Source organism: Anolis carolinensis, chromosome 2 (genome assembly GCF_035594765.1).
Source record: "Anolis carolinensis isolate JA03-04 chromosome 2, rAnoCar3.1.pri, whole genome shotgun sequence".
Taxonomy (NCBI): domain Eukaryota; kingdom Metazoa; phylum Chordata; class Lepidosauria; order Squamata; family Dactyloidae; genus Anolis; species Anolis carolinensis.
The window spans coordinates 158,662,474-158,690,441 of NC_085842.1; the positions used below are offsets into that span (position 1 = coordinate 158,662,474).

The following is a 27,968-nucleotide window of genomic DNA, read 5'->3' on the forward strand; positions in this document are numbered from 1 at the left end:
ATCTCCTTTCCTGTAGTTTGAAGCCATTGTTCCGTGTCCTAGTCTGCAGGGCAGCAGAAAACAAGCTTGCTCCCTCTTCCCTATGACTTCCCTTCACATATTTGTACATGGCTATCATGTCTCCTCTCAGCCTTCTCTTCTGCAGGCTAAACATGCCCAGCTCTTTAAGCCGCTCCTCATAGGGCTTGTTCTCCAGACCCTTAATCATTTTAGTCGCCCTCCTCTGGACGCTTTCCAGCTTGTCAACATCTCCCTTCAACTGTGGTGCCCAAAATTGGACACAGTATTCCAGGTGTGGTCTGACCAAGGCAGAATAGAGGGGGAGCATAACTTCCCTGGATCTAGACGCTATTCCCCTATTGATGCAGGCCAGAATCCCATTGGCTTTTTTAGCAGCCGCATCACATTGTTGGCTCATGTTTAACTTGTTGTCCACGAGGACTCCAAGGTCTTTTTCGCACACACTGCTGTCAAGCCAGGCGTCCCCCATTCTGTATCTTTGATTTCCATTTTTTCTGCCGAAGTGAAGTATCTTGCATTTGTCCCTGTTGAACTTCGTTTTGTTAGTTTTGGCCCATCTCTCTAGTCTGTCAAGATCGTTTTGAATCATAACCTAATTTGATGTTTAATAGGCTTTTCCTTAATCCCTCCTTATTATCCAACATATTCGCTTATCCAACGTTCTGCCAGCCCGTTTATGTTGGATAAGTGAGACTCTACTGTATCTGTGGAAAGTCCAAGGTGAGAGAAACTCTTGTCAGGGTTGTTGTATGTCTTTCGGGCTGTATGGCCATGTTCCAGAAATATTCTCTCCTGACGTTTCGCCCACATCTATGGCAGGCATCCTCAGAGGTTGTGAGGCATGGATAAACTAGGCAAGGAAGGTAAATATATATATATATCTGTGCGGAGTCCAAGGTGTGACAAGAGTCCTTTGTCAGCTGGAAGCCAGCGTTAATGTTGCAATTAATCACCCTAATTAACATTGGAAAGGTTTGTCTCTTGCCTGGGGGGCATCCTTTGTTCAGAGTCATTAGCCGTCCTTGGGGCTCCTCTGCCCTCAGAGTGTTGCTTCCCATCTACTGTTCTGATTTTTGAGTTTTTAAAATATTGGTAGCCAGATTGTGTTCATTTTCATTGTTTCCTCCTTTCTGTTGAAGTTGTCCACATGCTTGTGGATTTCAATGGCTTCTCTGTGTAGTCTGACATGATAGTTGTTGGAGTGGTCAAGCATTTCTGTGTTCTCAAATAATATACTGTGTCCAGGTTGGTTCATCAAGTGTTCTGCTATGGCTGATTTCTCTGGTTGAATTAGTCTGCAGTTAAACTCTTGTCAGTTGGAGGCCAGTGTGAATGTTGTAGTTAATCACCTAAATTAGCATTGAATAGCTTCATCTCCTGGCTTCTTCCTGCCTGGGGGCATCCTTTGTTTAGAGTCGTTAGCTGCCCCTGGTTGATTCATGTGTGGAACCCCTCTGTTTTCAGAGAGTTGCTTCTTATTTACTGTTCTGATTTTTGAGTTTTTTAATACTGGTAGCCAGATTTTGTTCATTTTCATGGCCATACAGCCCGGAAAACATACAACAACCCTGTGATCCCGGCCATGAAAGCCTTCAACAACACATCTCTTCTCTGTGTTGTCGAAGGCTTTCTTGGCCGGAATCACTGGGCTGCTGTGAGTTTTCCGGGCTGTATGGCCATGTTCCAGAATCATGTTCTCCTGGCGTTTCGCCCACATCTATGGCAGGCATCATCAGAGAGTGTAAGGTCTGTTGGGAAACTAGGCAATTGGAGTTTATATATCTGTGGAAGGTCCAGGGTGGGAGATAGAACTCTTCTTGTCTGTTGGAAGTGAAGTGTAAATGTTCAACCCCCCCCCCCCCCCCCTTGAAATTTTTCAGGTTAAAAAAAAACTGGTTTACTCATGAATTTTAACTGGTTAACCAAATCCCCATGCTAAGTCTATGAGATGCAAAAAATTAAAAGTCCCTCCAGGCACTATCTCAAGCAGATATTGACAGGTCTGTAGCGGGGGGGGGGGGGGGTTGAACCCCTCCCCCCCCTGAAATTTTTTTCTGGCTACGGCCCTGATCACCTTGATTACCATTGAAAAGCCTTTCAGCTTCAAGGTCTGGCTGCTTACTTCCTGGGGTAATCCTTTGATGAAAGGTGTTAGCTGGCCCTGATACAAATGCTACCTTCAGCAAAAGACAGGAGGGATCCTCTCACCTCTACGGGAGTCTACTGCCTATCATGCAGCTGTGGAGAAGTCTATATAGGGGCCACCAGACGCAGCAGCATTGCCCAGGCACGAATCAAGAGATGTCAGCCATAGCAGAGCACTTGGCGAATCAATCTGGACACAGCATGTTATTTAAGAACACAGAACTGCTGGACCACTCTCACAGCCACCATGTCAGACTACACAAAGAAGCCACTGAAATCCACAAGCATGTGGACAGTTTCAGCAGAAAGAAGGAAACCATGAAAATGAACAAAATATGGCTACTAGTATTACAAAACTCTGGCATCCTCAGAGGTAATTAAAGGCCTCACAACCTCTGAGGATGCCTGCCATAGAAGTGGGTAAAACGTCAGGAAAGAATGCTTCTGGATCATGGCAACACAGCCCGGAAAACTCATGGCAACCCAAGTCTCTTCTCCCTCAGCTGTGTGTGGCTTCTCCCTTACACTGTGGAATGAATGCAGTTTGACACCACTTTAGCCTCCATGGCTCTGTGCTACAGAATCCTGGGACTTGTAACTTCACAAACTTTCTTTTGTTTCTGCCAAAGATCGTTGGGGTCTCACCAAACGACACCTCCCATTTTATTACATAGCATTGAGAGACATGGCCGCTAAAGTGATCTCAAACTGTATTCATTCTATAGTGTAGATCAGGCATGGGCCAACTTGGGCCCTCCCTCAGGGTGTTTTGGACTTCAGCTACCACAATTCCTAACAGTCTCAGGCCCCTTCCTTTTCCTGCTTAAGTAGGGGGGGGGGGGGGGGGAGGAAGTGGCCTGAGGCTGTTAGGAATAGTGGGAGTTGAAGTCCAACATCTGGAGGGAGGGCCCAAGTTGGCCCATACCTAGGGTAGATGCACCCAGGCTGCGAAAAGTAGTGGGGCCAACTGCGCCCGTTCCTGAAGAGATTGACTTGGCCACTGTGGCACATGCATTGGCTTCATCCCGTGTGAACGACTGTAATGCACTCTACATGGGACTGCCCTTGAAAAATGTTTGGAAACTCCAGTTTGTCCAGAGAAGAGCAGCCAGGTTACTTACCTACCAGAGCTGACTCCAAGGAGCACACTGCTTACTCTCCTGTTGAAACAGCACCACTGGCTCCCAATTTGTTTCCGGGCCCAATTCAAAGTGCTGGTTTTAACCTATAAAGCCCTGCATTACTTTGGTCCAGGTTACTTGAGACTATTGGACAATTGGATTGCTCAAACTTTGTATAGTGGTACTTATTTTACATGCCAGTAAGGTAATGCTCAAAATCCTGCAAGGCAGACTCCAGCAATACATGGAGCGAGAGTTGCCAGATGTACGAGTTGGGTTCAGAAAAGGCAGAGGAACGAGAGACCAAATTGCCAATATCCTCTGGATAATGGAGGAAGCCAGGGAGTTTCAGAAAAAAAACATCTATTTCTGCTTTATTGACTATTCTAAAGCCTTTGTGTGGATCATAATAAATTGTGTCAAGTTCTTGGTGGTATGGGGATACCAAGTCACCTTGTCTGTCTCCTAAGAAATCTGTATAAAGACCAAGTAGCCACAGTAAGAACAGATCACGGAACAACAGACTCGTTCAAGATTGGGAAAGGAGTGCGGCAGGGCTGTATACTTTCACCCTACCTATTCAACTTGTATGCAGAACACATCATGCGACGTGCGGGGCTTGATGATTCCAAGGCCGGAGTTAAAATGGCAGGAAGAAACATTAACAACCTTAGATATGCAGATGATACCACTCTGATGGCTGAAAGTGAGGAGGAACTGAGGAGCCTTATCACCAAGGTTCAAGAAGAAAGTGCAAAAGCCGGGCTGCAGTTAAACATCAAGAAAACCAAGATTATGGCAACCAGACTGATTGATAACTGGCAAATAGAGGGAGAAAACGTGGAGGCAGTGACAGACTTTGTATTTCTAGGCGTGAAGATCACTGCAGATGCAGACTGCAGCCAGGAAATCAGAAGATGTTTACTTCTTGGGAGGAGAGCAATGGCCAACCTCGATGAAATAGTGAAGAGTAGAGACATCCCACTGGCAACGAAGGTCTGCATAGTTAAAGCAATTCCCTATAGTAACCTATGGATGTGAGAGCTGGACCATAAGGAAGGCTGAGCGAAGGAAGACGTTTTTGGTGCTGGAGGAAACTCCTGAGAGTGCCTTGGACCACAAGAAGATCCAACCGGTCCATCCTCCAGGAAATAATACCCGGCTGCTCACTGGAGGGAAGGATATTAGAGGCAAAGATGAAGTATTTTGGCCACATCATAAGAAGAGAGGAAAGCTTGGAGAAGAGAATGATGCTGGGGAAAATGGAAGGAAAAAGGAAGAGAGGCCGACCAAGGGCAAGATGGATGGATGGTATCCTTGGAGTGACTGGCTTGGCCTTGAAGGGGCTGGGGGGGTGGCCATGGCTGACAGGGAGCTCTGTTGTGGGCTGGTCCATGAGGTCACAAAGAGTCAGAAGTGACTTATCTAATAAACAACAAAGAATCACCACCTAATAGGGATTATGACCTTTTAGGATCATAACCTATTGGATAGCAGGGTTTCAGGAGTGTTCCTTTAGTTTATTGGGTAACGGAAGATCACTGGGCGCATAAATATCTTGTTTCTATTTGATGTTCTCAGCAGACAAAAATCCAAGTAGACTTCTTTAAAATAACATGTTTGTTTTATTCCCAACTTCATGTATTTAAATATACAGGTACATTTCTTGTCAAGTTAAGCTTTAATATGTTTAAGTTTGTATCTTGAATTTATAGTCTTTAACAGTCTCTTCAAAACTATATTGTTCTGTACAGCTCTCTTTAATAACAGTCTACTGTACTTCCAAGGAACTCAAGCCTCAACTGACTTCTAACTTCTACCACTGGCTTCTGTACTCAAATAAACTCAAGCCTCAACTGACTTCTAACTCCTAATACTGGCTCCTGCACTCCAACAGATCCAAGCCTCAACTGTCTTCTAACTGTCATCCTTTTAAAACTGTACATTCCAATACAGTCACTGAATCAGTCACATGGTCTGCAGCGCCTCCCACTGCTTTAAGTATATAGAGCTAAAAAAACCTGTAAACCAAAGAAGACATACACTTCAGGTAATAAACTACACTTTATAAACAGGCAAAACATTTGATTGAGGAGGCTTGAGAAGGTTGCTATCTCCAACAGAAACACTGTGCCCCCCTATACAGGCCGGGTAGACTTCTAAAGTCTAGGAAGCAGACTCTTATTTCGACACAGTCCCTGTTCAACATGCAATTAAAAATCACTAGGGAAGGTACATTCTCAGAGGTGGCTCCTCAGTTGTGGAACTCACTGCTGGAGGTTATTAGATCAGCTCCCACCCTTTACAACATTTAGGAAAGGCGTGAAGACTTTCCTCTTCAAAGTATCTTTCAACTGAAGCCAGGCACTTTTGGATACAGAAGAATGGGGAATGTTAGACTGGTTTTAACTTTTACTGTTTATAATACGGATTTTTTTCAGAATTATTGAACCTCTAATAATTGTTCAGTTATGGTTTTAATTATTTGTATGTATATTTTAAAATATGATGTGGGTCCATCTTGGAGAAAGGCCTTGGGTCCATCTCGGAGAAAGGCGGCACAGACATCTCTGTAATAAATAAACAAAATAATAGTTTGTGACAAAGATGCAATGGGTGTGGGAAAGAAAACCCCCCTCTGTGAAGTCCTTCAAGTCCTTGTTCTGTCTTTATAGATATACTAGCTTGAGTACCCGGCATTGCCCAGATTATTTGAAAAAAGTCAGTTTGTTAATTGTACAAAATGCATAAGGTTGTGGGTGAGCCACAACTCACATCATGCCAGGTTAACCCCAAGAAACTCCCTCAGTACTTAAAGTTTGTTATGTTGGGCAAGTTTGTTCTGGATGCATCATTGATGGGGTTCAGTGTACTCTCTGACTGTAGGGTAAACTACAACTCCCACTATGGTGAGTCAGTCCCCTCAACCCCTCTAGCAGGTTGAGTTACTCATATGGGTTCAGTGTGCCAAGTTTGGATCAGGTCCATCTTCAGTGGAGGTCACAATTTTCCTGGTTGTGGGTGAACTACAACTTCCAGAAAGGAAGGCCAGTTCCCCCCAAACCCCTCCAATAATCAAATTTTGGCATATCAGGTATGTGTGCCAGATCCATTGGTGTTTGTGTTCACAGTGCTTTCTGGATGTAGGTGAACTACAACTCCCCCAAATCAAGATGAATTTTCCCCAAAGACCTCCAGCATTTTTTGCATGTCATGCAGGCTCTATGTGCCAAGTTAATTCCAGGTCCATCTTTGATGGAGTTCACAGTGCTCATTGATTGCAGGTGAACTATGAATCCCAATACCTACAACTCCAAAGTGTCCAGGCCAATTCCCCTCAAAACTCACCAGTATTCAAATGTGGGCAAATTTGGGTATGCGTGCCAAGTTTGGTCCAGATCCATCATTGTTTGGATTCATAGTGCGCTCTTGATGTCGGTGAACTACAACTCCTATAAATCCCTCCAAAGACCTCTAGTATTTTTTGTTGGTCATGGGGGTTCTCTGTTTCAAGTTACTTCCAGGTCCATCGGTGGTGAAGTTCAGAGTGTTCTTAGATTGCAAGTAAACCATACATCCCAGTACCTACAACTCCTATAAATCGTGGTGAATTCTCCCCAAACTTCTCTAGTATGTTCAGTTGCTGATCAATGCCTCTGTTTGCTGTGTGCCATAAAAAAGAATAGGAAAGGGTTATGAGAGAGGCAGTGGGCGGGGTCATGCAAATTCCACACCAATGGAGAGAGTAAGGAACATTGGGATGCCTGTGGTGGAGTAAAAACACAAAATCTATAATGAAATTGTTTCTGTATGAAAGCCTTCACTTGGGTGGTGGGCAGTATGGTGTTCGGGGAGGACTTTGGCAGGGCTCTTGGACATGTTCATGGCGCTCGCTATAACCTGCAATGTCATTGGAGGAAGGGCCATTGATGTTTCCTGTACAGTGGGAGATATAGCTCTTTGTGGAAGTGGGAGCTTGTCTGTAGAAGTGGACACCCCAGCCACACACATACATATTTTCATTTTTATTATGTATCATTATTATTTGTACAGGTATATCTATACCTATGCCTCCGGTGACTCAGTGTGTTAAAGTGCTGAGCTGCTGAACTTGCAGACCAAAAGGTCCCAGGTTCAAATCCCGGGAGCGGCTTGAGCGCCCGCTGTTAGCTCCAGCTCCTGCCAACCTAGCAGTTCGAAAACATGCCAATGTGAGTAGATCAATAGGTACCGCTCCGGCGGGAAGGTAACGGCGCTCCATGCAGTCATGCCGGCCACATGATCTTGGAGGTGTCTACGGACAACGCCGGCTCTTCGGCTTAGAAATGGAGATGAGCACCAACCCCCAGAGTCGGACATGACTGGACTTAACGTCAGGGGAAACCTTTACCTTTTTATCTATATATCTCTCTATCATGATCCATGACGTCAAGCGTTGGGTCTGTATTTTACCTCCCCATTAATAGATCTGTATAGCTACAATTAATAAAGGAATGAATGAATGAATGAATGAATGAATGAATGAATGAATGAATGAATTTGCGCGAATCACAGGCATGCCTGGCATACACACAATACGTGCCTTTTTCCATTTTTTCAACTGCTTGGGCACCTCTCCTTCGCCCGCTGCACTAGGATGAGATAGGTGTGTGGCGCAGGAGCGCCCTCTGCCGGCATCTAACCGAATTTCAGGGACAATGTATCCTGGTCCCTTCAAAGCTGTAGAAAATGAATGCATTTTGACACCAGTTTAACTGCTATGGAATACTTGGAGTTGTCGTTCTACAACAGTGGTTCTCAACCAGTGAGTCCCCAGATGTTTTGGCCTTCAATTCCCAGAAATCCTAACAGCTGGTAAACTGGCTGGGGTTTCTGAGAGTATTAGGCCAAAATACCTGGGGAACCACAGGTTGAGAACCACTGCTCTACAAGGTCTTCAGCCATCTGTCAAAGAGTGTGTTTTCCCAAACTACAGCTTCCAGGATTATTTCATAGCATTGATCCCTGGCAAATCAAGTATAGCTTATGCACCTACAGTCGAAACTACTATTGCATCCCCTGTTTTCTTTTCCCTGGTTAGCCTTTAATTATATTATTTAACAAAATTTGACAAAAAAAATATGTTCCTGGTTTGAAAGTGTTATTTCCGGTTTAACTGTATGGTACATACAGTACTTTGAAAGGAGTAGTTCTACTCCAGAAACTTCATTTTTTTGTGGCTGCCACAAACTATGTTGAATTAGTTGAGACTCAATGAGATATTAATTGAAAAACTATAGCACAATGTGCTGCAGGATGTCTCGCAAAAACAATAATGCAGCTTAATAAACCTTTTCCATGTTTTTATGCTAGAACCAATTCGGAAATGACATTTATAAACCAGGAACAAAAATGGCGTTACACATACATAGTATAATAGTTGTTGGTATGTACTTTCGAGCTGTTTCTAACGTAAGCTGGACCTCCCATGAGGATTTCTGGATTTGTTTAAGGCAGGGCTTGTCTTTGCTTTTCTCTGAGGCTGAGAAATTGTGACTTGCCCAAGCTCACCAAATGGGTTTTCATGGAGAAGTAGGGATTCATACCTTGGTCTCTGGAATCATAATCCAAGGCCCAAACCACTACACTGGTAATAAAATCCCAGACATGTCTTTTGGTCCATTAAAAGTTATACACAGATTTTTATTGATTTATTTTTGCACTGAGAAAACAAAACACAATCCAACAATTATTACCCTATTACCACAAAACTGACTACTGTCTCCTCCCCTTTTTTCCTGTTATTGAAGGCACAAATTCATTTGCCTCCTCACTTAGAATCATAGAATAATAGAGTTGGAAAAGTCCACATGGGCCACCTAGTCCAACTCCCTGCCATGCAGGAAAAACACAAAGCATCCCTAAGAGATGACCATCCAGCCTCTGTTTAAAAGTTTCAGAGGAAGGATTGAAAAGAGCAAAGCTGCTAAGGAGCGGCTGGGAGACCTATAGGCAGCTGGACTCCCCTCAGCCTCAGCCCTCAATTCCCTGAATCCAGAGGAACCATTGTTATCAGCAGCTGCATGTTCATGACAATCTGACTTCTCTTCACATGAATTCTAGAACTTGCAATGCAAAAGCCAATCTGGGGTTGTTGTGTGTTTTCCGGGCTGAATGGCCATGTTCCAGAAGTATTCTCTCCTGACGTTTTGCCCACATCTATGGCAGGCATACCTCACAACCTCTGAGGATGCCTGCCATAGATATGGGAGAAACGTCAGGAGAGAATACTTTTGGAACATGGCCATTCAGCCCAGAAAACACACAACAACCCTGTGATTCCGGCCATGGAAGCCTTCGACAACACAAAAGCCAATCTGATCCTTCCTCTACAACACTATACATCCCATTTATCTTTCTAGATGTGTACTATTTTGGCAAAGATGAGGCTTCCATACAACTTCCAGAAGGAAAGCAGCAGAGGAATGGACGGGTCAGGATCTGCTGTTTCTCTTCCAAGTCAGATGCCTTTGCCATCCTTAACATTTGCTCAGTGAAAGTTATAATATCATTACATTTGTGATGTACATCATGCTTATCTAGGACTGTAGGTTCAGAACGAATAGATAGAACTGATTCTGAACCCTCAGACCCCTCATGAACGGTTCACCTGGAAGGACCAATGAAACTAAAGGAAGAAGAAGCATCCTACTTTTTGAGATGGTCCTGATGATCAGGACTGAAGCAAATAGTACATAGGAGGCTCATGCCAATGTATGGAGGCTCAGTCAGTGTCATGCTCAACTTCACTTAATACTGCTCCAGAATTTGAGACCATGACCAGCTCAGTACAAGGTGGATGGTATCAAAACAGGTTCAGAACTGTGATAATTTCCATGATGGTGATGGTTTTGTGTGTGTGTGTGTGTGTGTCAGGAGTGATTTAAGAATCTGCAAGTCGCTTCTGATATGACAGAATTGGCCATCTGCAAGGACATTGCCCAGGGGATGCCTGGATGTTTTTGATGTTTTACCATCCTTGTGGGAGGCTTCTCTCATGTTCCTCCATGGAGCTGGAGCTGATAGAGGGAGCTCATCTGTGTTCTTCTCAGGTTGGATTTGAACTGGCAACCTTCAGGTCAGCAATCCAACCTTCAAGTCATCAGTCCTGCCAGCACAAGGGTTTAACCCACTGCACTGCTGGGGGGTCCTATGGTGATGGTAATGAAAATCTAAGTCCCTGGAATGGCAACAGTCTTTCTCAAACTTCTCCTAGGCATATTCCAGGGATGATTAACATCTTTGCAGTACCTATGTTATGAAGACCACGTGCAGTATGCTGTGTACCTCTCCAGACCCATATGGCTGTATCACTAGAAAACTTTCATACCAGTGATGCTCAGCTTTATAATGGTACTCACAGTGCTATGGAGACCACCACCATGGACTACAGAATCTCAAACTGTGGATCCAGCCTGTGGATCTGATCTGGATCTGATCTGGAGATTGAGTGATGATGCCAAGTGGACAGATAAGGTGATCAAGGAGAAGTTATTTATTTATTTATTTATTTGCTGGTGAAGTTAGATGGAAGAGATCTGAAGCTGGTGCTCTCTGCATCCTTTGTGAAGTCATTCAACCTTGTCACTTTCATACAAGGTCATTACATGAACATACTGGTTCTTGAGCCAGAGGTCCATTGAGATGAGTTGGGCATTTGGATTTGATAGAGATCAGTGTTGAAGGCTCTCAATCTTGAACCAACTCCACCTCCACTAGAAAAGGTTCAGAGTTTTGGGATGCAGAAGCCAGAACCTGAGGAAGAATTCCCTCTTGAGCCTTTGAGCTCGTGCTTCTTCTCCGTGTAATGCAATGAGACAAATAAAAATATACTCATACAAGTAAATGAAATAATACCAACATTACCACCCAAAACCAAGGAACAAATAAACAAACTTGGAAGACAATTTAGGGTTCTGGATGATTGTAGAAGAGTTCATTAACATTTTAAATCTATTTTAGGGATTCTAAACAACGCTAAAATAATGAACCTGCTTGCCATCAAATTACCCAATCTATATATATAAAAGAGTGATGGCATCACGGCAATTCACAAAACAACAAAAGTACAGGCCCCCCAACCTCAAAATTTGACAACACAACCCATCATCCATGCCTCAAGGTTGATACAACAAAAAGAAAAGAAAAATAAAGTCCTAATTAGAGGGAGAGCAATAATTGTTTTTTATCCAATTGCTGCCAGTTTAGAGGGCTAATCTCTGCCCACTTGGTCGCCTAGCAACCAGCCTGTCAGCAAAGGGACAGCCAGGGTTCAGTTAGGGGACAGGCAGATTTAGGCTTAATTTAGGCTTCTTCCACAGATTATCTAATTTGCACTGGATTATATGGCAGTGTAGACTCAAGGCCCTTCCACACAGCTATATTACCCATTTAGAATCTCACTAGCTGTGCCTGGCCACGCGTTGCTGTGGCGTTGTCTGGTGGTGTTGGTGAGAAATTGTTGAGGTAGTGGTGGTATTGTTGTATGGTTGTCTTTATGTTTAATATGCACACTGAAGTGGATTATATGGCAGTGTGGACTCAAGATAATCCAGTTCAAAGCAGATAATATAAGATTCTAAATGGGTTATATAGCTGTGTGGAAGGGCCTTATAATCCAGTTAAAATCTGATAATCTGTGGAAGAGGCCTAACTGTGCCTGTCCCCTGGGCTGAGTACGTTGCTAGGAGACCAAGTGGGCGGAGCTTAGCCTTCAAACTGGCAGCAATTGGATAAAAACTATTATTCCTCTCCCTCTAATTAGGACTTTATTTTTCTTTTCTTTTTGTTGTATCAACCTAGAGCCGTGGATGATGGGTTGTGTTGTCAAATTTCGAGGTTGGGGGGCCTGTAGTTTTGTTGTTTTGTCCGCTGCCCTGATGCCATCACTCTTTTATATATATAGATATTATCTGCTTTGCACTGGATTATCCTGACTCCACACTGCCATATAATCCACTTCAGTGTGCATTTTATACAGCTGTGAAGAAGGGGCCTCATATAATCCACTTCTAAGCAGATAATATAAGGTTATCAATATACAGTAGACTCTCACTTATCCAACATAAACAGGCCGGCAGGATAAGTGAATATGTTGGATAATAAGAAGGGATTCAGGAAAAGCCAATTAAACAAATTAAGTACCAAAACATCATATTATACAACAAATTTGACAGAAAAAGTAGTTCCATGCGCAGTAATGCTATGTAGTAATTACAGTAGAGTCTCGCTTATCCAACGATCTGGATTATCCAACGCATTTTTGTAGTCAATGCTTTCATTAATATTTTGGTGCTAAATTCATAAATACAGTAATTACTACATAGCATTACTGTGTATTGAACCACTTTTTCTGCCAAATTTGTTGTCTAACATGATGTTTTGGTGCTTCATTTGTGAAATCATAACTTAATTTGATGTTTAATAGGCTTATCCTTAATCCCTCATTATCCAACATATTCGCTTATCCAACGTTCTGCTGGCCCGTTTATGTTGTATAAGTGAGACTCTACTGTACTGTATTTACAAATTTACCACAAAAATATCACAATGAATTTAAAACACTGACTACAAAAACATTGATTATGAAAAGGCAGACTGCGTTGGATAATCCAGAACATTGTATAAGCGAATCTTGGATAAGTGAGATTCTACTTTAATATGAAATAATTACTGGGATAGAATAATGCAGAACAATATAATCTCTAAAACCAGGACAGTAAATAAACAGGGGAATTCCACACAGGAAACAATCAGGGCCAGCTAACACCTCCCAACAAAGTATTCCCATCATCAAAGTCTGGCAAATCCTCTGTTTTCTCAGGGCCACAGACAGTAGAAGCACATAAAATATCGCAAACAACACCACTCTGAAAACAAGGGAATTCCAAACAGGAAACAATCAGGGCCAGCTAACACCTCCCAACAAAAAATTCACTCAGGGAGGAAACAGCCAGGCTTTAAAGCTGCAAGCCATTACATCCTAATCATTTTGCCTCCAACAGACAAAAAAACCAATCAGAAATATTGTATATTCACAACCTTTAGGAAATTATATCCCCTGATGGCGCAGCGTGTTAAAGCGCTGAGCTGCTGAACTTCTGGACCGGAAGGCCACAGGTTTGAATTGGTGGAGCGGAGAGAGCCGCTCCCGGGATTTGAACCTGTGACCTTTCAGTCTGCAAGTTCAGCAGCTCAGCGCTTTATCACACTGCGCCAACACCAGGGGCCCATATACTATATACGTATAGAAAATTTAGTAAAAACATGGATCTAAAAAAGCTTGGATGACTTATCAAGAGGTCAGTAAATATTGTATGTTAACTCTTATAAAAAATGAACTATCTCTTCTGAATACAGTGGTGAAAGGCAAAAGTATAGCCCTATACACAAGTAGAACCTCTAGGACGCACTGTCAGTTCTGCTCTCTCCACCATGGCACAGTTTCTGACCTTTTCAAATGCCTTATAACAGTATTTCTCAACCTGTGGGTCCCCAGGTATTTTGGCCTACAACTCCCAGAAACCCCAGCTAGCTTACCAGCTGTTAGGATTTCTGGGAGTTGAAGGCCAAAACATCTGGGGACCCACAGGTTAAGAACCACTGCCTTATAGGATAATGGTGGTGGCTTTCCCATTGACTTATCCATGGGTCATATCAACATAGAATCATAGAATCATAGAATAGTAGAGCTGGAAGAGACCTCATGGACCATCCAGTCCAACCCCCTGCCAAGTAGCAGGACATCCATACAGACAAATAGAACATAGAAAATGTGTAAAGATTTTTATTGTATGATAAATATATGATTCAGTAATATGAGAATCAACAGAATTAAAGATATTTTTATAACAACTTTGGAAGCAAAAATAAGAGCAATTCATCAGAGTTATTGGGAATAATTACTAAAAGTCTGTTGAAACAATCTGGGTTGAAGGTATTACCCTATACACTCATTTACAAATTGAGGGCAGGTTTGGGGGCCAAAATTAGGATTTTGATATGAACCACAGACAAGTCAAGGGTCATTCTGTGGAGAGGGAAAGGCACTAATGCCACCTTAGAGGTCCAGCTGCCCCTGGCTACCAACATTTTTATGTCCACTCATCCAAAAACATCAGAAGTGGCACGATGGTGGAATGAGTAGAGGTGGTCATTGCCAGGATGGAAAAGCTCTTGCATTTGGCAATGGCCACTCTACTCAGAGAAAGAGGTAGGTAAAGGTAAAGGTTTCCCCCTGACATTAAGTCCAGTCGTGTCCAACTCTAAGGGTTGGTGCTCACCTCTATTTCTAAGCCAAAGAGACGGCATTGTCTGTAGACACCTCCAAGGTCATGTTGCTGGCATGACTGCATGGAGCACCGATACTTTACTGCTGAGACGGTACTTATTGATCTACTCACATTTGCTTGTTTTTGAACTGCTAGGTTGGCAGAAGCTGGGGTTAACACCCCGCTCCCCGGATTCAAACCGCTGACCTTTCAATCAGCAAGTTCAGCAGCTCAGTGGTTTAACCTGCTGCACCATCAGAGACTCCAGAGAAAGAGGTAGTTCATTTTTTAAAAAGATAAGATTTTTGACTATTTTTTTAGATTGACACATGGGTATATAGGTTGCATAATAGCACTAGAAGACTCCAAATGATGCACCACACATGCAGTTGAGTCACAGAGACGTCAACAAAGGTGGGAGGTATAATCCAACTCCCACATGTCTCCCAGCTCTGGTGTAGATGATAATATTAAAACTGTGAATGACTATGGATGACGCATGTAAATAGTAAGCAGAACACCAGTTCTTACTTGATCCGTCTTCCCACAAAAATATAAAAATGATGAAATAACAGGTATATCTGTCTCAGCCTACTGAAGCAACGGGAGGGATAGGAATATTTTAAAATAAGAAATGAATGACGACAAATAAACTTAAGAGCCTTTCTATTTCTGAGCAGGTTTGAAACATTATATTCTACCTTTTCAAAATACATAAATACAACATATGAAAAATCAATAGAAAATAAGAAATTAACACACTTTTTGGAGCTTTCCAGGTTTTGTACATGCACAGACACAGATGGGTAGGAAAGAGGCTGAATGGAAGAGACCGACTCATTTTTCTTGGACATTTAACTAGAGTGTGGGTAACTTTGAGTGAATACTGTATGCTTTCCTTTTGATTTGCCCAGGCTCAGCAGCTGGTCTCACTTTTGAGCAAAGAATAAACTCATTAGTAGTGCCAAAATACAAACGCAAGAAATGGGCTCCTGCTGGCAGTTAGTTGGTTAGCAGCTGTAGGAAGACTGGACAAGGAACTGGCATTGGAAGTAACCTCCCAAATGACATGAGATATGCATGTTTTCCTATGTTGGAGTTGTCTTCTAGATTAGAACATCCACCCTTTGGAATATAATGAGAGGGATTCCGCCATTCCACTCAGTTTTTAAAAAAAAGTAGTTAAGAGTCCCAACACAGGGGTGCTTATGTTAACAAGATGCTCAAGTTTTATTACCAGACCGGTCTTGCACTTAGCAGAGAACTGTTTGGTTTAATTGCAACAGAGGCCTTAAATGGAGTTCTTCCCTTAATTCAGAAGTTTTGATTTTTTTGAATACTGGTGACTTCCATATGCTGTGATGGACTAGATGAGGGCTAACAAGCTGAAACTTAATCCAGACAAGACAGGGGTCCTTCTAGTCAGTCGTCCGACGGCTTGAGGGTATAGGGTAGAAACTGTTACAGATTGATGATGATAAATGGAAGCTCTTACGTGTGCCCGCGATCCAGAGTCACCTGCAGAACAATAACATGCCACTCAGGTTTGCAGAACAAACATGCAGGAACTTTAGTGATACCAAAAGATCAAAAACAGTAGTATTTACAATGGTCCCTCTGCTTCAGAGAAGAATACAGTCCTGGTTCTTCTCTTTCTTTTCTCAGCAGCAAAACCGGCCTCAAAATAGCAAGGTCTCTCTGAGTACACTGCTCTTTTGCAGTACACAGTCAGCAACTGAAAACTTAACCAAACTGGTTCTGCAGAAGTAGAAAAGAAACAGTATCAAATCAATTCCCAGGTCTTTGCAGACTCAGCCAATCGGCTTCATGCACTTCATTTTCCAGTTAACACACAGTACAGTGCCTTTGTAAATCATGACAGAAACCTGTGCTTGATGGGGTTACACTCCCCCTACAGTCACAGGTCCGCAGTTTGGGTGTCCTCCTGGACTCGGTGCTGACACTTGAAGCTCAGGTGTTGGTGGTATCCGGTAGGCATGTGCGATCTAGGAAAAAATTATTCTAAACCCTCTTCGAAAGTAGGGGGTGCTGGCGCATCGTTTCTAAAGTCATTTCCGACCTTTGAAGGCAAAAAGTTCAAAACTTTCCAAAACTTCCGAATCTTCATAAAGGAAAATATTATTGTCAATGGGGAAAATTGAGGGGCTTTTCTCTCCCTCATTTTTTGAGCCATCCTAATGAAATTTACTACTGTGGTAGAACACATTTACCACTGTTAACTCACCAAATCTAAGGTTTGACTTATCCTAAAAAAAATTTGGCAAATTTTCAAAATTTTTATAAAAACATTTTTTAATAATAACAAAAATCTGTTCCTGGTTTGAAAGTGTTATTTCCTGTTTCATTGGTTGTCTTTACTTTGAAAGTCGTTGTTCTACAAACCATAATATGCTATTTTTATAGGCTGATGTCCCTTGCGCAAAGACAAAGATTTGGCAGTGTAATCAAGTTTTGCCATGTTTTTATGACAGAACCAATTAGGAAATGACATTTATCAACCAGGAACAGAAATCATAGCACACCATCAAATCACTCCTGACAGATGGACATCAGCCTCTGAATAAGGAAATCTGTTCCTAGTTTGAAAGTGTTATTTCCTGTTTCATTGGGTTTTCTGGGGCTGAGAGTGTGTGACTTGCCCAAGATCACCCAGTGGGTTTCCATGGCTGAGTGGGGAACCAAACCACAATTGTAATCCAACTTTCAAACCAGTACGCTACACCATGCTGTCTCAAAACGACCCAGTGCTAGCCAGGAGAGAAAACGCTCCAGGCTTGGTTTCTATGGGGCTCTTATGCCTTGATGCTATATCCAGGAATGAAAATGCTCCAGGTTTGGTTTCTATGGGGCTCTTAATCCCCTTACTAGCCAGGAGATTGGTTGAACACACTTTCTCATATATCCAAAAATTTTCTGAGGATGGGCTCCAACGCTTCGAATTGGAAGGTTAAGTTGGAAGTCTCAAAACAACTCGGAACTCCGTTCGGAACCCAAAATAGATACAATTTTATTACGATTAACAACGATTCCGATTAATTTGGCCATGCCTAGTATCTGGGAGGGCCTTTGCACAGTTAAAATTTCTTGTGCCAGCTGCGACTGTCCCTCAAGAATTCTGACTTGGTTATGGTGGTCCATGCCTTAGTTACCTCCATATTGGATTGCTGCAACATGCTTTACGTGGGGCTGCCCTTGAAGATGGCCCAGAAACTTCAACTGTTACAACGGCTGGCGGCCAAGTTGTTAATGGGAGCGAATTATAGAGAGAGGAAAACCCTTCTATAAGTCTTCAAGCAGCTCCATTGGCTGCCAATAAGATTACAGTCCCAATTCAAGGTGCTGGTTATTACCCATAAAGCCCTAAATGGTACAGATCTGATGAAGGTGTATTGGGAAAATATAATACTTGTATTGGAAACTATATACTGAATGTAATCATGTTAAAAATTAGAAATAGGAAAATATGTAATCACCAGCAGATTGTGTGTGTAGCCTTAAAAATACACTCTGCTCAGCAAAAGCAAGACCAAAGTTCACTCTGAGTGCCAGGGTTAAGTGTCAACAAGAATAGATAAGCTAATGGACAAAAGACAAATTAAGGTTTTTTGGGATGTCAAGATAAGACCTGGTGCCATGAGGGGAGTGCTAATGGGTCTCTGACAGCTAAGATAACGGGGAACTCCTTAATTAATGAGAACCCCTAATGGATGAGATGAGAATTCCAAGAGATAAGGCTAATGGAGGGTTAGAGGTCTTGAAAGTAGTCTATATTTTAGGAAAATGCAAAGATAGCTTTTAGTTAAGTGCCCAGTAAGACTTTTTTGACACTAATTGGTGGTGGATAATACCTGTGTGACATAGATAGAGGCAGACCGAAATAGTATATAAAGATCTGTGTTCCTTTGTCTTGTACCCTTTTTCCTGGAGACAGGAGGGTCTATATTCTCATTGGCCACTAAGAATAAACATCATTTTTTCTACAGCCACCGGAATTCTCTTTGTCTCATTGCCTCAAACCTTTGTCTGCCATTTCAAATCCAGCTTATCTTCGTGATCACATTTTCTACTACGATCCTTGAGATCAGCCGGGGAGGCCCTCCTTGCTTCCTCAGCTGTCCCAAACATGGTTGGTGGGGACGAGGGAAGTTTCAAGGGAGTGTATATATTTTGGGCAATTACAACTGCAAAGAAACATCTTTAAAACTCTGCTAACCCAATATATTTTTGTAGTGGCATGTCTTTATCCTTGGCAGTTTAAAGACATGGTTCTTAAGTTTTAACAGCTGAATTACCTGTGTACTGTTATATTAATGCTTGTGAATATCACTTGTTCAAAGGGTTGACTTCTAACAAGGTCATGCTTTTCTTGACTAGTGGTTTTCAAAAGGTGGTCTCCACATGTTCATGGAGATTCATATTTGCCAAAAGGATATGTGCCCATAGATTGGATGCAGTTATTTTCTGATAGCTTATGCAATAGGTTAAGGAATTTGCAATAACACATCTATAAAAGCACATGTGTGTGTGTGTGTGTGTAAAGGTAAAGGTTTTCCCCTGGCAATAAGTCTGGGGGTTGGTGCTCATCTCCATTTCTAAGCCGAAGAGCCGGCGTTGTCCGTAGACACCCCCAAGATCATGTGGCCGGCATGACTGCATGGAGTGCTGTTACTCTCCCGCTGGAGGAGTACCTGTTGATCTACTCACATTTGCATGTTTTTTAACTGCTAGGTTGGCAGAAGCTGGGGCGAACAGCGGGAGCTCATCCAGCTCCCCGGATTCAAACCGCTGACCTTCCAATCAGCAAGTTCAGCAGCTCAGCAGTTTAATCCACTGCGCCATCGAAGGCTAATAAAAGTATATATAAAACATACACATATTAAAATCACATTGTATATTATTCTTTAACTTTTGTCTCATGTATTTTAATATGTGTATGTTTTTAAAAGTATATATAAAACATACACATATTAAAATAAATGAGACAAAAGTTAAAACATAATAAATATATAATGTGATTTTAAAATTCACAGTGATATGTCAACTTCATATAGAATCCTCTTTTTTTGTAGTTTGGTCAGAGACACCAGAAAATGAATCTCTTCTCAGCTGCAAGCCTAGGATCCCTTAGGATGTTACTATGAGGATTAAAATGGAGTAGTAATGTTGTAATATTAGTACTCTAATGTGAAAGGTCGTGGTGGTAGGGAGCAAGCAAGCATACACACGCAGAAACAAGAAGTCATACACTTTTAATTTCTGGAGATTTTTCCCGGCTTAAAATGGGCAGTTTCTGTGTCTTCCGTCAGAGAGAAGAAAAGCCCTTGGAAATCTTGATTTCACATCAATGAACAATTCCATTTTGCTAGAAATTGAAACAGAGAACCAAAATCTGTCAATATATCAATTTTACTATAATATTTTGTTTGATAAAATATGGTGTATATCTAAGTACAAGATATTTTTGAAGCAATGCCACATTGAGCTACCAGCATCACCCAGTCTTTAAAATTACAGAAAATGAAAACTGAAGGTTTTTTTTTTTGGGGGGGGGGGGGGGGGAGACCTCTTGAGATACAGAATTGAAGCCCAGATGGTAACCTCCCAGCTCACAACCAAATTAACTCCCTAATTCAATTTGGCTGGTTCTTAAAGGTAGGTAAGACACTATAATATTGTTAAAGGATAAAAGCGGGTTGGGGTATAGGATAAGTTGGCAGCATGAGATGGCCCTCTTCTCGCCACATGCTCTGCTCATGTGGTGAGGTTTTTAATCACATACAATTGGATGAGCAGGTTACCTCCTTTTATGCCAAATAATAGCTTAAAATTTATTCTACTAGACTAATGGAGGAGGGAATCCTTAATTTTTGTTACATACACTCTGAAGTCTTCAAGCTGGGTAAGCTTGTTATTGGTTCTGCAAATCCTCTTGTGGAAATGTATGACACTTTGACAAGAGCAGAAGATTTAGCGACTTATCTCCACCTCCCTCTTGTGCTCCACATCTGTCTGCAGCTCGTGGTGGCCTCATGTATCTGGCAGGAACAGAAGGGTCTTAAGCGATAAATATTTTGTATTGGGTATCAAAGTGTAAGGATGGGCTGTTATTCAGGACTTAACCAGTTCTCCAATAGATTTGGATGCTCTGATGTGTTCTTTCAGTATCTTAATTAAAGCCATCTAGGTGCAACCTGCAGCACTGTTGCTCAGAACAAAATCAGGCTAATTCATTTGGGATTTACTCCCAAACGAGGTGCTCTCCTCCCACAAAATGTGTTGTACAATTTCTGTCTTAATTGTTTTTAATTTTTGTATGATGCAAATTTTAAAGCCCTGTCTGTTTCAACTTTTTAAAGCCATCTACTAGAGTCCAGCACTGGGGGGGAAATGTGAAATAGTTAGCTCTTCGTATTTGTGGGTTTGACGTTTTACATATTTTTTGTATAGGCAGTCCCCGAAATAAAAACACTAAAATAAAAACAGGAGTGAGACAACAGTGAGAGAAATCTCCAGGAAGGTAAATTCATTCCTGGAAGTCATCATGGGGGAAAAGGGGACTCAATTGAAGCTTTCTCACCATGCCTTGTTTCTACAAGTAGTTTTTTTCCCCCAAAATCCAGTTATCACAGGGACAGAAAGTGAGGTGAACTCTTCTGAACAGGGGCACAGACAGGAAAAAAAACATCACATAGGTGTTAACCCTTCCGTATGCTATCTAATATTTGGCTGGAGTTGCACTTAAAAATGTGCTCTTCCAACGTACACATTCAACCTACAGAACCTATCTTGTTCATAACCTGGGGACTGCCTGTAATGTTATCTCTAGGAATTATTAGGTCCTTCAGCACAAATTTATGGTTAGTTCTGCAGAAAGCGGACTACAGAATTTTGCTGGAAGATGTAGATTTTCCTAGAGAAAGCATTTATGTAGGTAGGCATGTGTACGTTTTCCAGTATGATTCTATGTTCAGTTTCTGGTAGTTAGATAGAGCTGAATTGAAGAATCCAGATTCATCAAATTGTGTTCAGATTTGTGTGTTTGTGTTTTTTTAAAAATTCAGTTTTATCACTTTTGTGGTGGTCCTGCACACCTAACTCCAGTGAATGTGGAGGGCTGACTATAATTTCTATCTCCTGTTGCAGGCACCCCAGTAATTGCAATCAGTACAACAGGCCTTGAACCACGATTGCGACTGTATTAGTACCATCTATGTGTCACATGTGTTTCAAGTAGAAAGGTAGAGCCTGTTATTAAGGGTATATTTGTTCCATGTCCTAGTCTGCAGGGCAGCAGAAAACAAGCTTGCTCCCTCCTCCCTATGACTTCCCCTCACATATTTGTACATGGCTATCATGTCTCCAATGATGTTCTCCATTTGCAACATATTCAGCACTCCTTTGAGTTTCTAACCAGTAAATGTATTTAACATTCTTAAACCATGATTAACCAAACAAAAGGGAAAGTACGACACAATATGAACTATGCAGTACCAAAATGAGGAGAATCTTTACTTTTTAATCCTAGGCCATATACAAAATCCATTATCACTTTTTTTCAAAAGCACGTATGATGTGTGACTTCCACAAGAACTTGGGAATCAACAATAAAACTCAAACCAGTGTGTGGTAACCAATGTTTGAAAAACACTGCACACTTGCCTCCTTCAGACAGGTCTACTCCTAAGCTGCTTACATGGCCAGGATGCACACAGTGCACTGCTGCAGGAAGAACAAGTGCCTAGGGCTTCCCACTGGTTGCTTCACCTCCCTTGCTTGTGGGTAATGTCCAAACTGCAACTAGATGTTCTGTTTTATAAAACACAGAGATGGAGGAACAGGACCCTGTAGTATATTACAATTGGCTCTCTGTATCCTTGGATTCTTCATTAACCATGCAGCTTGAAAATATTTAAAACAAAAAACCCCCCTAAAGTTTGATTTTGCCATTTATGTAAGAGATGTCATTTTACTACACCACTGTATGTACTGAGACATACAGTGATCCTGGCACCAGACCCCAGTGCATGCCAAAGGCCCATTGTATACTCCAAAGCACTGGTGCCTTTTTCCTCACAAGAGGGCCTGTTTCTTCAGCCACAAAGCAATTCTAGCAGGAATCTTAACCCAGTCACTAAAAGCAGGACAGATCCATTGTAGTTCTGTTTGTATCCTCCTTTGGATATTTGCTTTTGAATGATGATCTGATTATCTTTGTTATCTGTTGTCATCCACTTGAGCAGGAATGAATCAGAACAGAAAAGATCACAGAGCCAATGTGAATAAAAACAAACCTTTAATAATGTACAACAGAAAATTGGACAGCCTCTTTCTTATATTAAAACAAAAGATTTCTTTCCTATATTACATGTATTTACATTTGCATACTGAAGAGGTAAAGTGTCTAAGTGGTATTTTACAGTCCTTTTCTAATAAACCATACAAAACCTGAAACAAATACAAATGTCAACTAGGAGCCAGGGACAAGATGACAAAAAAGAGGGAAAAGGGGAGGTGGAGAAGAGACGGACAACAGTACCAGTAACAATTTATTCTAAAGCCAGTGCCCTACCTGCCAAGGACCCATACCAGCCATCATCTACATTTGAAAATGATTACATGAATTATATTGGAAGTGTGATACTGACAGACTATTCAATTGTTGAATACCAAGATACAAGTCTGATTGGTTATTTTCCAAATGGACTCCAAAACTGATATTTCGTTACATGGTTGGGTTACTATCACTGGACCAAAAATAAATACATTTAAAATAACAGATGTTTGACTATGGATACTGTTCTCTCTTATTCTTTTAGATACTCTTAGTGTTTAAAACCCTTTTGGCTGGCAGCTGCAAAGTTATGCATTTCTCCCGATTTTCCATAGTTTTCATATATTTAAAAGGAAAAACCTTGTAATGACTGGCATAATTGCATTTGTCTGTTGACATAAAACACTGTTCCGTCTTATTTTGTAGTTAAGTGGGTGCAAGAAAATTTTACTCAACAGCTAACCTCACATATCACTGGACACGTCTCTATTACATGTTACAACAGAGTGTCCAAATAAGCACCAAGCCATGCCCTCTCTTGTGGAATTGTACTGGTGCCTTCTAATATTTTTCAGCTGGCTGTCTTGCTCTTCTTCTCAATATGACTACAGACTGGGGAGTGAACAAATTGATTTCTGTGCTTCTGTTCCATAGTTCTTTGGAGAAAGAGTGATTAAAAAAAATAAACACACAGGATCATTTATCTATGTGAGAGATTAGTTTCCCATATGGGTAAAATGTTTTAGACTAGCAGCAAGTATCTCGGATAAAGACTGCATCTGTTAGATGCAACACAACAGAGAAGGTAACAGGTGACAACATATCTATATAGAAAATGGGTGGGTATTCAGGCATGTGAGTAGCAAATTGCTTTAACGTATTGTCGAAGGCTTTCACGGCCGGAATCACTGGAGTGTTGTGTGGTTTTTGGGCTGTATTTCTCCTGACGTTTCACCTGCATTTAGATCTGAAGATACCAGCAACATATGTAGGCGAAACACCGGGGAAAAAATGCTCCTTGAACACGGATACAGCCCGGGAACTACACAACACCCCAAATTGCTTTGAGATATGAATTAAATGAATTACACTCCAATTTAAATTGCCTTTACCTAGAAGCATACACTGTTGATCTGAGTAGAATTTATTTTTACGTTATGCACTTAAATTACAATGCCATGGGGAGAGATCACAAATTAGAAAACGGGAGAAAAGCTCGAAAGGAATGTGCCAATAAGAAAGATGGACTTTCAGACCCAACTTATTTTCTCGGCCCCTACCACCTTTCAATTTCTTGAAACAGAAAACACCAAGGACTTTTAAAAGTGCAATGGCTCTTGTGATATTATTTTCTTTTAAACAGGGGGTGTTCCACACAGGGGTTACAGGCCCATGAATGTCCAATTACCTCTCCGCCAAATTTAAACCTTTCTTATGTACTATCTTGAATTTCTAGTTAGCAACCAAACACACACACAATTTTTCATTTATAGAAATGCACTACCTAGAGAAGCTTCAAGTTTCATTTCCTCTCAGAGCTGAAATGAAGGGATGATTTTGCTAAAGCTGTGTCTCTTTGAAGGAAGTGTGTAGTGCCCTCTGGCTCAGAATGATCAAACATTTCACTGAGGAAGGCATGCCTTACAATCAGAGGCACAAACTCCTTATCTCTTTCTATGAATAGTAGCACCTGAGATTTTCAAAACACACCCTGGGAGGAAAATACAGCTTGTTTCAAACCAAGACGAGAATGTACAAATACACGACTTGACTTTCAAAACACACTTCCACAGTTGAGGACACCTGAGAAGGGCCTTAGGGTGGGTGGGGGGACACACACTAAGACAAACACCCATATGAACATAGACAGCAAACACAGAATGCTATATATTCTTAAAAATAGCCTGACGTGGAGTGGAGACCTCTCCTCTCAGACATCAGGGCTCACAATTTCAATAGAAACAGTTCCAGTGTAAAATTGAGCTGAATGCATTTTTTCAGATTTTTGCAGTGATTTCTTTATAAACAGAATGAGAGGTAATTATCCATTTTACTTCTCTTATAAAGAATAGTAAAAAAAGTTAAAATCCAGACCCGCCTATTAAAATAAGAATTAAATAAAATTAATCAAACCACTCCAGTTAAAAGTTATGGCTTCAGGAGTTATCTACCACAAATACCCAACCCAATCCATATATAATGGAGTTTTAATGCATTATTTCAACTGTAATACAGTCTCGGGCTGTTTCTAACACAAACGTAACAGCCAAATCAGTCTGACTACACCCTGATCATTTAACTGAAATAAAATGCATGCACTTAATCTTTTTCCCAATGTTTCCCTGCCCTCCTCCCCAAGTGACTCAATGGTCACTCCCAGAATATGGGAGACCATATATATATATATGTATATATATATGTATATATTTACACACACACACACACATACATTAAAATGTTTTACAGTCATTATTCCTCAATGAACAAATCTTGCCAGAAAGTCTCCAAAAGCATGTTTCCCCATACTGGTTTCACTCTTTTGAGTAATTCTAAATGCTAGAGTCGCTCTGCCAAAGGCACCTTGAGAAATGGAAGGGCAATGATCCTATTAGGTCAGTTTTTTTCTCTCACCCTTCTTTTGTGTTACTTCCTTTACAGTGGGAACAGCACCGATTTCAGTCTTTCTGCAGGTCACTCTGTTTCCTAGATAAAGATTGCTGCCTAGGATTACCACTCCAAGGGAATCTTGCAATGAAACAATATACATCATTTCTCTGCATTGCAAAGGAGGGAAGGAACGGCAGTGAGACAACGGGTATACTGCCCTGGCCAGTCTAACCACTTGCAGGGCATACCCCTCTCCCTCCCTGGTGAGGTGACAGATGGCTAATGTTCAACTAGTGGACAAAGAGGGCAAGAGCACCTGCACGTCACAAGGGGTCACTACACTTTTCACATGCACAGGAGCACAAGCAGGCACAATACATACCTAGGAGGCACAGGGACACGTACCTTTGCACATGCGCACATCATTGAAAACATAAATGGTTGCACCGGCTTCTGATCTGTCGAGCTAGAAAAGGGCCAAGCACTTCACGTGGATGGATGGACAGGGTGCACACAAGTTTTATGTGAGCACATGTCCAGTCCTTAAGAACCTCACTCCCTCACACACACACACTTTTCAGAGCATACAGAAGTCATTTCCTCTCCCAAGCTAGAAGGATTTTCCCAACCAGCATGTCACTAGAATTTACAGGGATTTCCGCCAGAGAAACAAAGGTTGCAGTTTGTGGCCAACACCCCTCTATACATCCCTCTCTTAACACGCTCAGGATGGGATTTTAAAAAGATGCAGTTCACTCCCGAACCAGGAACAGAACATAGTCTATGAAGTCCATCCTCCACATCTAACCATCTGCAAACCGCGTTGTCCAGTTGATAGCAGCAGGCTGTACAGAAATACGAGGTAGGCCTCCTTCACCACATATCAGTCCCAGCATGGCAGCTTTTGTGCAGTTTCCTCTGGATGGAGCGTGCAGATTAGATTTTCACATCTTCTTGGATGCTGAGTTGTGAAAGAGTTTTCTTGATGCGCAAGGCTGTTAACCGTGCAGCCCCATTAGCATACCAGCATTCTCGCATCATTTTCCCCATTACACGCAAAGCCTAAGAAGAGAGAGGTAGGATCAGGGATTTTTCTGCCGCATATCATAATCAGTTGCCTTTTTTACTTTTCAGGCACCCATAAAACCCATAAAACACAGCACAGAAAGAAGTGCCTTCAAATGTGACCTCACTAGTTCACTCTACTAAAAGAGAAAGGATATTTCTTTACCACTGAGAGCAGCACTTTCTGTCATTTTATCCACTTACTAGAGTACTAGATAAGAGAACCATCTGTATTAACTGGCTTCCCTTCACTACAAGGACTAAAACCCCACTTGTGAACCTGTGAAATTAAGCTTATTGGTGCAATCAATTCATATTAAACTACTCTCCGACTAGATGCAATTCTTAGGCATATTGTAATGGCACTGTGCACATAGCTAATTTAATGAACTGTTCTTAAATCTTATTCATTAGCCTAGATATAAACAGCAAGATGATCAAGCTAGTATTCCACCACACATTGAGATAAATTTTAGCATGTCATCAAAACATTTCATAGAAACACAGAATCATAAAAGTTGGAAGAGACCTCAAGGATCATCCAGTCCAACCCCGTTTTGCTATCCAGGACCACAGAATCAAAGCACTCCTGACAGATGGCCATCCAGCTTTTGCTTTAAAATCTCTAGAGAAGGAAACTCCACCATGCTCCAAGGCAGCATATTCCACTTAAAATTATTAATATGAAATTGCATACTAAATCAGAATCTGAGTGTTGACTGGGAGTTCAGAGAACTGTTGTACTTATATTAAATCTCCTGCCTGGTCTGAAGAAGTCTGATTTAAACATGGATCCTAATATTTGTTAATCATATTTGAAATGAAACAAAGTTACAATTTGATAGTTATGAAATATAATAATCTAACATGATTAACTTAGCACTTGTATGCTCTGCCTTCTACGGGTAGCTCCTGTTCTTGTCAGTGTTAATATAACCCAGTTTTTTTTCAAACAAAACTTGTCTGTTGGACCAATAGCCCAGTGGAGGGCTGTAATGCAGATGTGTTGCGGAAATAGTATATGGTTTACCTAATGATTGCCACAAACCATCCAGAAGTCCCCTTTCACTAACAAGAAAGCACTTTACCCCCTATGAGGAGCCATCTACTTTCAGGATTATCATGCTT

The 27,968-nt window shown here is 41.5% G+C and overlaps 1 protein-coding gene across 1 annotated transcript in view; it reads right to left on the reverse strand.

The window, feature by feature from the left end:
• Positions 1-22,893: 22,893 nt before the first annotated feature.
• Positions 22,894-27,968, reverse strand: part of acvr1b (activin A receptor type 1B) — a 35,784-nt gene continuing 30,709 nt past the window's right edge. The window contains exon 9 of the mRNA XM_008103976.3: positions 22,894-26,837. Coding sequence (XP_008102183.2) covers positions 26,712-26,837 — 126 coding nt within the window. The 3' untranslated portion in view covers positions 22,894-26,711. The remainder of the gene's footprint in view (positions 26,838-27,968) is intronic.